The sequence below is a fragment of the Lissotriton helveticus genome, chromosome 12 (assembly GCF_964261635.1).
Source record: "Lissotriton helveticus chromosome 12, aLisHel1.1, whole genome shotgun sequence".
Taxonomy (NCBI): domain Eukaryota; kingdom Metazoa; phylum Chordata; class Amphibia; order Caudata; family Salamandridae; genus Lissotriton; species Lissotriton helveticus.
The window spans coordinates 897,141,668-897,153,719 of record NC_136073.1 but is presented as its reverse complement, the minus strand read 5'-3'; the positions used below and the strand labels follow the sequence as shown (position 1 = coordinate 897,153,719).

The window sequence follows — 12,052 nt, the reverse complement described above, 5'->3', positions numbered from 1 at the left end:
GTGCACTTATTGACTCAGTGGATGCGTGTGCTGTGTAGTCATTTAACACCTAAGCTTCCGGGTGCCTACCTGCTCGAGCCAGGCTACTCCAGGGGAACTGGTGACCCCAGTTCCTACATGCACTTTGGTCAGATCCGGTCTTGACGAACTTGGACTGTCCAGACGTGTAACCTGCTGTGCAGCACCAGGTCTTCTGAGTGACAGGTAAGTATCTTGGTCCTTTGTCAAATGTTTGCCATGAATGGGTTGGCGAGTTCTATAATTAATGGGAGTTATTGCTCTTTTCCTAATCTCAATAAAACATTTCCTCACACCTCTCCGCAAATATATTTTCCAACACCTGAATGATTGTTGGGTCAGCTCAACCATCACTTCACAGACCTCTGATCAGCTGGCCTGTTGACATGCCCCACCCCCATTCCCAAACCAGTGATAAAAAAATTGGGATCTGGTTGGACAACTGGCTAGCAATGGATAACCAAGCAAATAAACTGTCGAGCATCTGTTTCTCTTTACGCCGAATGCTCAGGAAGATACTGGTATCGATCACAGAGCATCTAAGGGAAACGGCCATTCAATCCCTCATAGTCTTTCATCTGAATTATGGCAACTCACTTTATGTGGGCGTAAATACGTAATAAAGAGATTTCAGACTGTGCAAAACGCGGCAGCAAGGCTCCTTCTAAAGGTTTCTAGCTATGTCTCTGCAAGAGAACCCCTCAAACAGCTGCATTGGCTCCCAATTGAAGTGAGGATTATGTTTAAATCCCTCTGAATTGCTCAGAGGGCCATAAATACCAAGGGCCCAGTAAAGCTCAGAGAGTTGGTAACAATGTATGTTCCAACTACACACCTGAGATCCTCGCGTCTTCATATCCTGAGTACAACCAGGATAAAAGGGATGAGATGGGGAGGAAGATCGTTTGCACACGTGGTACCGAAGTTGTGGAACAATCTTCAACCCGGTCTCAGAGCACTGGAAAATGAGCTTTCCTTCAGGAAGAAACTTAAGCCATGTTTCCCCGTTAATGTACCAGAAGCCCTACTCTCAGCACAGTACTCACCAGCGAGGGTAAGACTTCGGGTAGCCATGCGCTTTACGAAACATAAACGAAGGGCGGCTCTTCCATTGGAGTGGAGGAGTGTCGCCCCACTTAAATTACCCCCAAAGATGAAAAATAAAATAGTAATTCACAACCTTTTTTTTTTCATCCTCCCGTCCTGAACTGAGCGTCAGAATGGGGGCGGGGACGCTGCCGAATGACAGCAGCAGGGAGGCGGGTGGGCTGTTTGTGCACTTTTCATAGTGCGCATGTCCCTTTAACCGGCCATCTTGTGATGGCCCGCTAGACATGCACAATTTGAAACCTCTAACCAAGCTGTCTTAAGACACCCGGGTTAGAGTAAGTGCACGCCTCCAGGGAGCTGGGGAGCGCCGAGTGAGGTCGCTCCCTCCAATCAGGACGCTGCTCTCACCGCATGAGAGCAGCACCAGCATTGGTGCCCGCACTGCAGCATCCATTCCTCAAATGAGGCCCAAAGGGGAGGACGTCAGTTCAGGTAAGTTTCATTTTTCTATTTATATTTGCGCCATTAGCCGCCCACCCCTGTAGATGCCAGCCGCCACTGCACTCCATCCATTTACCCCTTCCATGCCCATGACGAGCCCAGCTCGTCATGAGTCACAGTGGAGCTGTGCTCATGATGAACTGGGCTTGTCATAATTGCCGCGGTCCGCCCACGCACGATTGATTCCCCGCCTGTGCGGGAGAATTAATCTGTGGGTGGAGTCGTGACGAGCCCAGCTTGTCATGAGCACAGCTCTACTGTGACTCGTGATGAGCTGGGCTCGTCACGAGCACCACCCCCCCTCCCGCACCGTGGGGAAATTACCCCCGCGGCAAAGGGGTTAATAAGACTCTACCCCAGTCTGTTGTTATAACAAAGTAGTATAATTTATTTTGATATGAAAGGTAATGGTGCTGCACCAAGCTTGGAACCGTGGCTTCGGTGCGCCCTCTTCTACTTCCTTCGACGGCAGTTGTTGCGGCTCTGCCGCTTCTCCTTCTTCCGGCGGCTGTGGTCGGGCGCCTCGTCCTGCATGGCGGCGGCTGCAGCCGGTTGTTGCTGCTGTTGTTGCTGCCCCTGAAATCTTGTGCTGTTTACCATGGATTTGTAAATCAGATGAAAGACAAAGGCATTGGGATACCTGGCACAGAAGAAAACAAAATGGCCGCCATTACATTACTTATTTTTCATTTTCATCTTAATCCACAGGCCCCTTTATGATCCACCGGAAGTCGCCCCTGTGGGGGGGTTCTTCGGTGGATATGTTTTAGAAGGTGTTGTGCTCTCCCTTTGCATACCTCATCTTATTTTACTACGCCGTGGAAAGTTGCTCCACGGACGCTCTGAAAGGGTTAGATCTAGAAGGTCATTATTTGGAGGTATCTCTTCGAGTCAGGTCTGTGATGGTAAAACGCATCTGCGGTATTTTACGTGTTAATCGTTAGAAAAAGAGTTTTACATGTTTTTATACTTAACCTCAGGAAAATAGTTCTTGCATACTAAGGGCCAGATGTACGTAGCTTTTTGAGGTAGCTAATGGCCCGATTCACAGAATTGGGCTATTTGCAACTGCAAAAAAGCATTTTTTTAATGTACAAATGCCCATTTTGTGATTTGGTAACCTATTACTGAATCACAAATAGGGTTTGCGATTCGGTATTAGGAAGGGGTGGTCAGGGCGTCGTTACTGATAGCGACTCGCAGTGGTATGAATGCTTTGCGACTGATATTCAGTTGCAAAACCTTCACATTTTACAGCTGCGATAAAGTAGGCGATAATACATTCAAAACCGGAAGCAGGCCCCAAGGCACCCCTTCCACTTTGTGAAAGTATCTAAAAATGTTTTTTAAGAGCAGGAAGTGGCCTTGACACCACTGCCTACTCTTAAAAAATGAAAAGAAAACTTAAATGTTTTCTTTAAGGAAAACCGACTGCATGTCAGAAATAACAGATTGCTTTACTTAAAAGCAATCACAGACTAGTGATCTGTTGACCCCTGCAGGCCACCATCCCTGTGATTTTAGCGATTCCCAGTGGGTCTCAAACCAAGATCTGCCTCATGAATATTAATGAGGTGGGTCTATTTGGGACCCTCTGGGGACCACTAAGGCCCTGATGCATCAAGCTTAAATCCGCTCGCAAAGGGGCAGATTCTCAGAATCTGCCCCTTTGCGACCGGTATTTTTGCATTTGGGATGCATCATCCCAAATGCAAAAATGGCAATTTAAGAAATCGCAAAATTGCGATTACTTAAATTTCTATTGCATTTAAGGAATCTCAGATTGAGATTCCTTAAATGCAATGCATAAAAGTTAAAAAATTAGCTATATTGCTAATAGGGGGCGCAAATTACCATGAAATTGAACTTCATGGTAATTTGCAAAAACTTTGAAAAATGCGCTAAAGTGCATTTTTCAAAGTTCCATTTTACACACACACATGCCCTTAGGGCATGTGTGTGTGCAAGATGTACCCATATGCAGATTTCAGGGGTGTAACAGGGTGTCCTTTTGACACCCTGGCAGTCTTGAAATTGCAATCTCAATTTGCGATTCTGTAATTGAGTATCGCAAATTGAGATTGTCTTCCTATTCATTCCTATGGGCCTGGAGGGCCATAGGAATGAATGGGGAGGTATTTCGCAATTTGTGAGTCGCAATTAAGGAATTTTAAGAAATCGCAATTTTTAAAGCGAGATCTTCATGCATAGCATTTTGCTATTCCTTATTAGCAAATCCTTGTTTTTCGCTAATAAGGAATCGCAAAATGGGTGCTTGATGCATCTGGGGAGTATGTCTGAAACACATTTGTACATAGCGCATTGCCTTTGCCAAATAGTGAATCGCAAAAATGTGCTACTAGGTAATCGCAAACCCAAAGCTACGTAGATCTGACCCCAGGATCGTACTATCCGCAGTCTGCGGAGGCGAGAGGCGCGGACCCCGGGCTCCATCGAAGGTTCAACATCTCATCATCCCCAGGAGAGCCTCAGTCAGAGCAGCCTCCCCTGAGTCACCTGCCACAGCTGGGCAAGCTTTGCTTTGGGCTGCAGAGGATCACACTATGAGGCGGTTCATGCTTTAGAAATGTAGAGCAGCAATATGTTTAGCTTGGATATCTCAATGTGAATATGATGACGGATTTCTCCTGTGACAATAAATGCGTACACAAAAGCATGCTCTTCACAGGGCCTTTCTCTCCATTCTGAAAGGGGTTGGTCTGCATTAAATTAGTGAGTAAGTTAAAAATGGCCTGTTAGGTGCTGGTTAGCAGAGGTGACACTCTGGGGCACACTGGGGCATATTACCAAGAAGTGCATTAGTAAACGCACAACGCACATCCCCATATCGCCGGCTATCGCCGGATTTCATCGCCGTTTTAGCGCGCAATTATCAATGCGCATCTCGTAGGCGAATTGAAATCCGGCGATAGTCGGCGATATGGCACATTAGCGCATGAAAACAAACGTGTTTTCATGCGCTAATGTGTGCCTTGATAATATGGGGGGGGGGTGGAATCAGCGTTAGGATCCACTCCCCCATGTTATCAATGCCCTAACACCTGGTCAGAGCAGGCGTTGGGAGACCTGCGATAAACGAGTTTATCTCAGGTCTCCCTCCCCCAACGCCTGCCTTGGTGATAGGGTGTTCCCACCTCCAACCACATTTTACATGTGGTTGGACGTGTCATTAGCGATGTTTATCGCAGACATGCAAAGTGGGCTTGCGGCAGGCTTTAAAATGCCCTTGTTAATAGGGCTCTAGCAGTATCGCCGCTTTCTCGGCACAATTCGCCGAAAAAGCGGCGATTCTTGCCCTTGGTATTATGCCCCACTGAATTTTAGGACCTGCTCTCTCTTTTGTACATCCGGGAGCAGATGTTTCCTTCCCTCGGGCAGACTTTCCTTGAGAGGGCAGAGTTTGAGGGGCAGCTGCAGCATTCCTTCTTTCCTCTGTTTTGTCTCCTCTGCACAGGAGTCTGTCCACGAATCCTTTTAAACTGTCACGGAAGAGGCGAGGAGCTGCGTCACCGCATACCTTTCAGGAGTAAAGTGGCCTCGGTGGGAGGTAAAGCTATAAACAAAAGAGTAAACAGACCTCAGCTTCTCAAAGCAGAGAGAAGCCTGGTGGGCCCACACTAAGGCCTGTCTGCAGCTCGGAAAGGAACTGTGTCTCCCCTGAGCTGCTGCACTGAAGGACAGTTATTCTGAAGCACTGATAGGTTAGGAATGAGTCGAACTGAGGGGCATATTAACAAGATGTGCGATAATAAAAGCACATCGCACATTTCCATATCGCCGGCTAACGCCGGATTTAATCGCCATGATAGCGTGTAATTATCAACACGCAACACGTAGGCAAAATTAAATCCGGCGATAGTCGGCAATAGGGAACATCAGCGCATGAAAACAAGCGTTGTTTTCACGCGCTAATGTGGGCCTTGATAATATGGGGGGGGGTGGATTCAGCTTTATGATCCACTCCCCCATGTTATCAATGCCTAACACCTGATCAAAGCAGGCGTTCGGAGACCTGCGATAAACGAGTTTATCGCAGGTCTCCTTCTCCCAATGCCTGCCTTGATAATAGGGTGTTAACACCTCCAACCACATTTTACATGTGGTTGGACGTGGGAACGCCCACCCTGCATCCGATTAGCGTTATCTATCGCCCCCAGCGCGGGGCAATAGAGGACGTCAAGAATACGTCTCTAACTCAGGTTAGAGACATATTGGTAATAGTGCGATGAAAAAACAAATGCGTTAGCGACTTTAAAAAGTCGCTGAGGCATTTATCGCGGGCTTGGTAATATGCCCCTGAGTTATTTGGTTCTCATTAGTTTCGTGCAGGTCTTTTCCTAGAAAGCTCTGCAGGCCGCATGTGTGATCCTGAGCAGTTCTGACTGTCCTTCCACTGTCTTGGGAGCATATCAACAAGCGGCCGCGATATTTATCGCTGCCCGCTGTTAGCGTGACAAATCCTAACGCCGTCTATCGCCAGATTCTATCGCCCAGTCAGTGCACTATTAACAAGGCACATCGCCGAGGCGATAGAAATCCGGCCAATAGCGGTGATAAGCGGCAGTATCACTGGAAGTCCAGTGATAGGGAACAGCGTTAGGGAAAAATATTGTAAATAGGGAGATGTGGACTCAGCATAATAATCCACCTCCCACGATAGAAATGGCATAGTAGGAAAAAAAGCAGGTGGAAGAAACCAGCGAAAAACCTGGTTAGCGCAAATTTTTAAGTCGCTAGTCAGGTCAGCGATACCCTTGTAAATACAGAGAAAATGTGTTAGTGACGATTTTCGCAGTATTTCAGATGGGCACGCCCACCTCGCATCTCATTAGCGATGCGAGGCGCAAAGCAAATGGACGAAGATGCGTGGATTCACACGTTAGCGTGTCCTTGCTAATAGGGCGTTAAATTTATCGCAGCTTTTCATCCGAAAACAGACGCTAAAGCGGCGATAAGTTTAACTGCGGGCCTTGTTGATACGCCCCTTGGTTCTTCTGCTCTGGTGTGTCTTCGGTGTGAGGGGATGTTTGAAATCCTTATTCAATGGTGATTGTTCTCACCTGCACTATTGACACCCGTGCTTAGGACAAAGACCCACAGGGGTCTCAGATCCATGTGAGTGACGCAAGCTTTGCTTTCCTCATGACTGTCTCTCTCACGTGAGGTCCCCAAGCCCCTCCTGAGATGTCCTTGGGCAAGGGGGGACACTACCTCAGAAATGTTCTGCATTTGACTTTACTTCTGTTCCCCATATGTCAATCAAGGCGCTCAGGAGCTCTTTGAAGGCGATGCCTGGGGAAGTTCGTTTGTGCTGGAGGTACAGAGGGAATGTAAGGCTCATTATATGTTTTTGCCCAATTAACTTCTGATGCTTTTGAGACCAGTGCTCACCGCCGCAAGTACCATCAGAGTCTTAGTGAGGTGCATTGTTTTGATTGTAAGTTATCAACAATAACCAGAATGTTATGATGATATTTCATGTAACACCACAACCTAAGAGGAGAGGGGTGAGAGGAATTGGATGCTCCAGAACAGATCCCCCTCATCGTATGCAAAATCAAAAAAGTGTGCAGTTCCGCTAGGCCACCAGATCGCGTTGTGAACAAGGGGTCAGTATTAGATCAACAGGGAGTCCCTTTTCGGATGCACAAACCCTCACCCGCCAAGGTGGCACGCTTCATCACCGGGCTCTGGTCCTTGTGGGTGGGCGCTGGAATACCCACCAGACCCCATTTGGGGCTCTTTACTGGAGATCTTTTCAATCTTCATGCCTGGTGTTATACACGGCAAAAGGCGATGCCCTTTTTAGGGCTCGCCCCTCGTGATGCAGTGCGCAGCACTGCTCACGCAGGCGAGCCCTTTTGTCCAGGGTTTGAAAACGAACACTGGAATCGCACACGCTCGTGCTTTTCCTTTCGGGTTCCGCTATTGGGCTTTGAGGGCGTGTTTTTTTTAAACAGAGCACGCAATAGGCCAAAGGCGGGTGCATTGCTCTGCCCATGGCCTATTGGCGTCTGTTACGCGCAGCAAAGCCCATATGTCTTCAATTATCGGGCCCAGACATGGGCACGATAATTGAAGACATATGGCTCGTTTCAGAATTGTGAGGGAGCTGTGATAGACTGGGAGGGAACGGGATCTAAATTTGGCTATGGACAACCCTGCCACTGGAGATTTATACTCAGGGATTGTCCAAGCCAAGACTAAAACAAATATCAAAGAACCTGTGAGCGTGGTAAGAAGCTTGTGGTTATAAAATGAGGTTGACATGTTTCTTGCCCTGCTAGTCCAGAACTGCTCTGTGGCAATTCACCAGGACATAAAGTTGAAAACCCTTATCTACTTCCTGTGTTAAATTTGTTGTGATGCCCAATAGTGTGACAATTTCACTTCTAGAACAAAGAATATAAGCTCTTACATCAGATTTCAGGGTGCCTGTGTGACGTATTTATTCAGGGTTCTCAGAAACGGGTAGGACGACTCCTTGCCTCTCTCCAAAAATATGTCCTAATGAGAAGCACCTTCGAGATGCCCTAAGGGGTCCACGCTCTAGCTAAATAGGAACATTGAAGCAGAAGGTCTGTACTAGCCATTATTGGCCCTTAGACACCTCATTGTTTTTAGTGGAGCGCTCAACGTTCCGGTGCTTGTATACAAGTAAGTGTGTTTCCGTTAGTGGCCGCATGCGACTCCCCCAGAACTCTCCCAACGCACACTGTAGCTGGATAAAAAGAAGGTATGCTTCTGGACTTAAAGAGAAGCCAATGATGAGATTGAGCATCATGTACCTGCTTTGTGGTTGAAGTCACACTTTGATTGGACGGCCGCTAGCCCCTCCTTAGCTTTCCATACAGTACTTACCACTTTCCACGCAGTACTTACCGTTTTCCACGCAGTACTTACCACTTTCCACACACTACTGACTGCTTTCAATTCAGTACTTATCACTTTCCAAGCAGTACTCCCACTTCCCACGCAGTACTTACCGCTTTTCACGCAGTACTTACCATGGCATACAGTTGTCGATCCCCACAATGCGAAAAGGGGAGCGGAAGGGGTTCACGGCTGCCTTGCTCATGGTACCGCCTGTTGCTATGCCCATGATCTGCTCGTCGATGGCGCAACTGTACTCGCTGCACTCCGTAAAGTATGCCGGCACCCGTAGAGACTGTGGAGTCAGAGACAAGAGAATTTAAGGGAAGAGGTCTCATCCCTTTTAGGGCAAAGAATGAAAACGATCAGAGGGGTTAAATGCAGGCACTACCTAATGTCTTTACCAGTGCCTCCCGGGGGTCAGATTTACAAAGCATTTTTGAGGTAGCAAATGCCCGGTTCACAGAATCGTGCCATTTGCAACAGCAAAAATTCCTTTTTTATGTACAAACACTAAACTGCGATTCCACAAAATCGAAGTTTAGGTGTGCGATTCAGTATTTGGAAGGGGTCTCTTTCGGGCGTCCCTTCCAAATACTGAATCGTGTTGGTATGTATTATTGTTTTGCAAGCAAATTCTGGTCGCAAAAAATTAACAATATACCACCTCCTCAAAGGAGCTGGTAAGCCATTCGCAAACAGCAAGGGTTCCCCAAGAGACGCCTTCCACTTTGTTAATGTTGAAGAATGTTTTTTAAGAGTAGGCACAAGAGCCACAAGGACCACTGCCTACTCTTAAAAAATGAAATTTGGACTCCTAATTTTTTTTCTAAAACGCATCCTATTTTCATTTAAGAAAAACAGGTTGCATTTAAAAAAAAAAAGATTGCTTTATTTAAAAGCAATCACAGACATGGTGGTCTGCTGACCTCAGCGCGTCACCATGCCTATGACGGCTGTCATTCTTAAAGTATTGCAAATTATGACCTACATCATTAATATTCATGAGGTAGGTTGATTTGCGAACCACAAGGAATCAATAATTATAAAAATAAACATTTGATGCAGTTGGAATAGGGATTTCTTAATTGCAATTTGGAGAAAATCGCAATTTGGAACTTGCGATTCCCAATCTTAGTACATCTGGCCCCAGGTTTCCGAGTTTCACTGTAATGCAAACACCGAGGCGTTAGTGGCAACGATTAGTGAGTCTGTGTATGGAATTAGTTACAGTGACTTCGGCACATGGAATTGGCTACCTTGACATGTGGAGCTGTATCACAAGCAGTGCTCTGGGGTGCGATGGATGTTTGCACTCGTTTTTGCACCCCTGGGGGGAGGCTCTGTAGTACTAACGAAGAAAGGGCGTCCTCATCTGTAATACCAATAGTGCCGGTGCACATAGAGGGCCAGTCCGATCTTACTGCAGGTTCAATACTCACTGCACCCTCTTGCAGGTGTATCTCAGTACCCTCTTTGAAGTGCAGGCGGGAGCTGCCTCCACAGAGGAAGACAAACCGTCTCCGTCAGTCAGCCAGCCCATGCTAATGAGGGAAAGGCCCCTGAAGACATCGCCGGCACTCTGCGTCGACCAGTGCTATCCGTATTACAGAAGAGGGCGCACGAGCATCTACGATATCTTCTGTAATATGACGGTGCCCAGGGGGTGCAGAAAAAGGGTGCACATGCCCGTTGCCCACCCGGCACTGTTTGGAACAATGCAATTGGTGCCCAAAAGGAGTGTGGAATTGGTTTCAGTGACATCTGGGCCCATTACGTACAGCGCCCCGGGTGCGTGTGCCCGTTTTTGCCCCTGTGGGACTCTGTGGTGCTACAGAAGAGGCGGCAGATGCTTGTGCGGCTCCTCCTGTGACACAGAGACACCGACGCTATCTGCAGAGTGGAGTTTGACTGCACTCTGCAAAGTGAATAATGGAGCGGCCGCGTCAAGATGGTCTTTCCTCTAGTAATGTCTGACTGTGGTATATAAATAAATAATACCGGATCTATTTTTGAGTGAATGAATGAATAACAGATAGCTCAATAAATAAGAGTCAAGATTCGAGGTAGTGGGAGTTTTGCAGGTTTAATACAGCATAAGGACAGGAACAGGACAACCTGCATAGGAATAGGATGACAGGGCCCAGCAGCTGCTGGGGCTGGGATGAGCGCGCTAACTTTTAATAACAAAACATGAGCATATATACATAGCGCAAACACATAGCATTACATTGCAGTAGGCGTAGCAGTGGGTGGAGCAGAAGGCGTGACGCGTAGCAGTCGCGAAAGATAAGAGTAAAAAGAAGGCGTAACTCAGACATGTGATGCAAACGTAACAGAATATGTCATGAATGGGCGGAAACATAGGAGGGGGCTACCTAAGGAGCCGGGACCTCTAACCTGGTGGTGCGCGCAAACTGGCAATGACGTGTTACGAGGAGAAGCTGGGGGCTATGAACTCTGTGCTAGGAGCAGAGACTAAAGTCTGGAGGGTCGGAGCGACATGTACCTAAACCCTATCTAGTATCTGATGTTTAGGGAACATGTTGATATAAACTAGAAGTCATGAGGGGAAAAGCTAACTGACTCTAAGACTGGAGCATGCATTTATTCTACATATAGTGCGTGATGAAGAATATTAAATGACCATTAAATACAGTATTTCTCTAACGTGGAGACGTGAAGGCTAGACAATGACGGAAACTATTGATGCAGTTCAGTAGCTTAGGAATGCAGAGAAGGAGGACTAAACTGATAATGGGAATCATAATATAGTCTTGGCAGACTCAGAGGCAGAGCCAAGCTACACCGGGCACTGCGAGGCAGGAAGTAAGTGAAACGTCGAGGATACAGGTGGGGGCTGGATCGCTCCTCAGCGAGGCTTCAGGAGACAGGAGCTGAATCTAGTGTCCAGGCCCTGTTGAGGCCTGGAAACGGGGACTTTATAATGAAATAACGTGCACACTGAGAAACGTGGCAACGTAGCTTTACATAGGCCTGATATTCGTAGTATTCACGAGGACTGGAAATGGCAGATCAGAGGTGGACACAACTATAATTGCGTCATTAATCGGACATGGGGAATAACATATGCATATTGGTCATGCACACATAACATATGATGGATGACACGTAGGGACACAGAACATGACAAAATTTACTTTTCCACATTCCCTCCTTGTCACTACGTTTCCATCAGGAAACATCAATATTCATGATACCATCTATCATTTCATACAGTACCATTTGTTCATCTCGAATTGTCTTGGAACGAGATTTAGAACGGGGCTTGGGACTAGGAATACAAGAGGTAGCACACATGCCGCAAATCGCAGGGCCACATTGTATACAGAGGCAGCAGCTGAATATGATCGCTACTGCAATACCTAGAAAGGACAGGATTTTCCATCCCCAGCCGGAAATTATATTCCAGAACCAACCGGACCATGTCCAGGTGCCTGGATCTTGGTGTAACAGATGGGCAATTTTATGAAGTCTGGTTATAGCTAAATAAACAGACGGCGCGTTATTTGGAATGAAAATGCAGCAACTAGATCCGATGAGTCTACAGGCCCCGCCCCTATCGGCC

At 47.1% G+C, this 12,052-nt stretch overlaps 1 protein-coding gene across 1 annotated transcript in view; it reads right to left on the bottom strand.

The window, feature by feature from the left end:
* Positions 1 to 1,933: 1,933 nt before the first annotated feature.
* ZMYND15 (zinc finger MYND-type containing 15) overlaps positions 1,934 to 12,052 on the bottom strand; it is a 108,480-nt gene continuing 98,361 nt past the window's right edge. Inside the window, exons 13-14 of the mRNA XM_078669537.1 lie at positions 8,598 to 8,758; positions 1,934 to 2,209 (exon numbers count right to left, since the gene is read on the bottom strand). Coding sequence (XP_078525663.1) covers positions 2,023 to 2,209; positions 8,598 to 8,758 — 348 coding nt within the window. The 3' untranslated portion in view covers positions 1,934 to 2,022. The remainder of the gene's footprint in view (positions 2,210 to 8,597; positions 8,759 to 12,052) is intronic.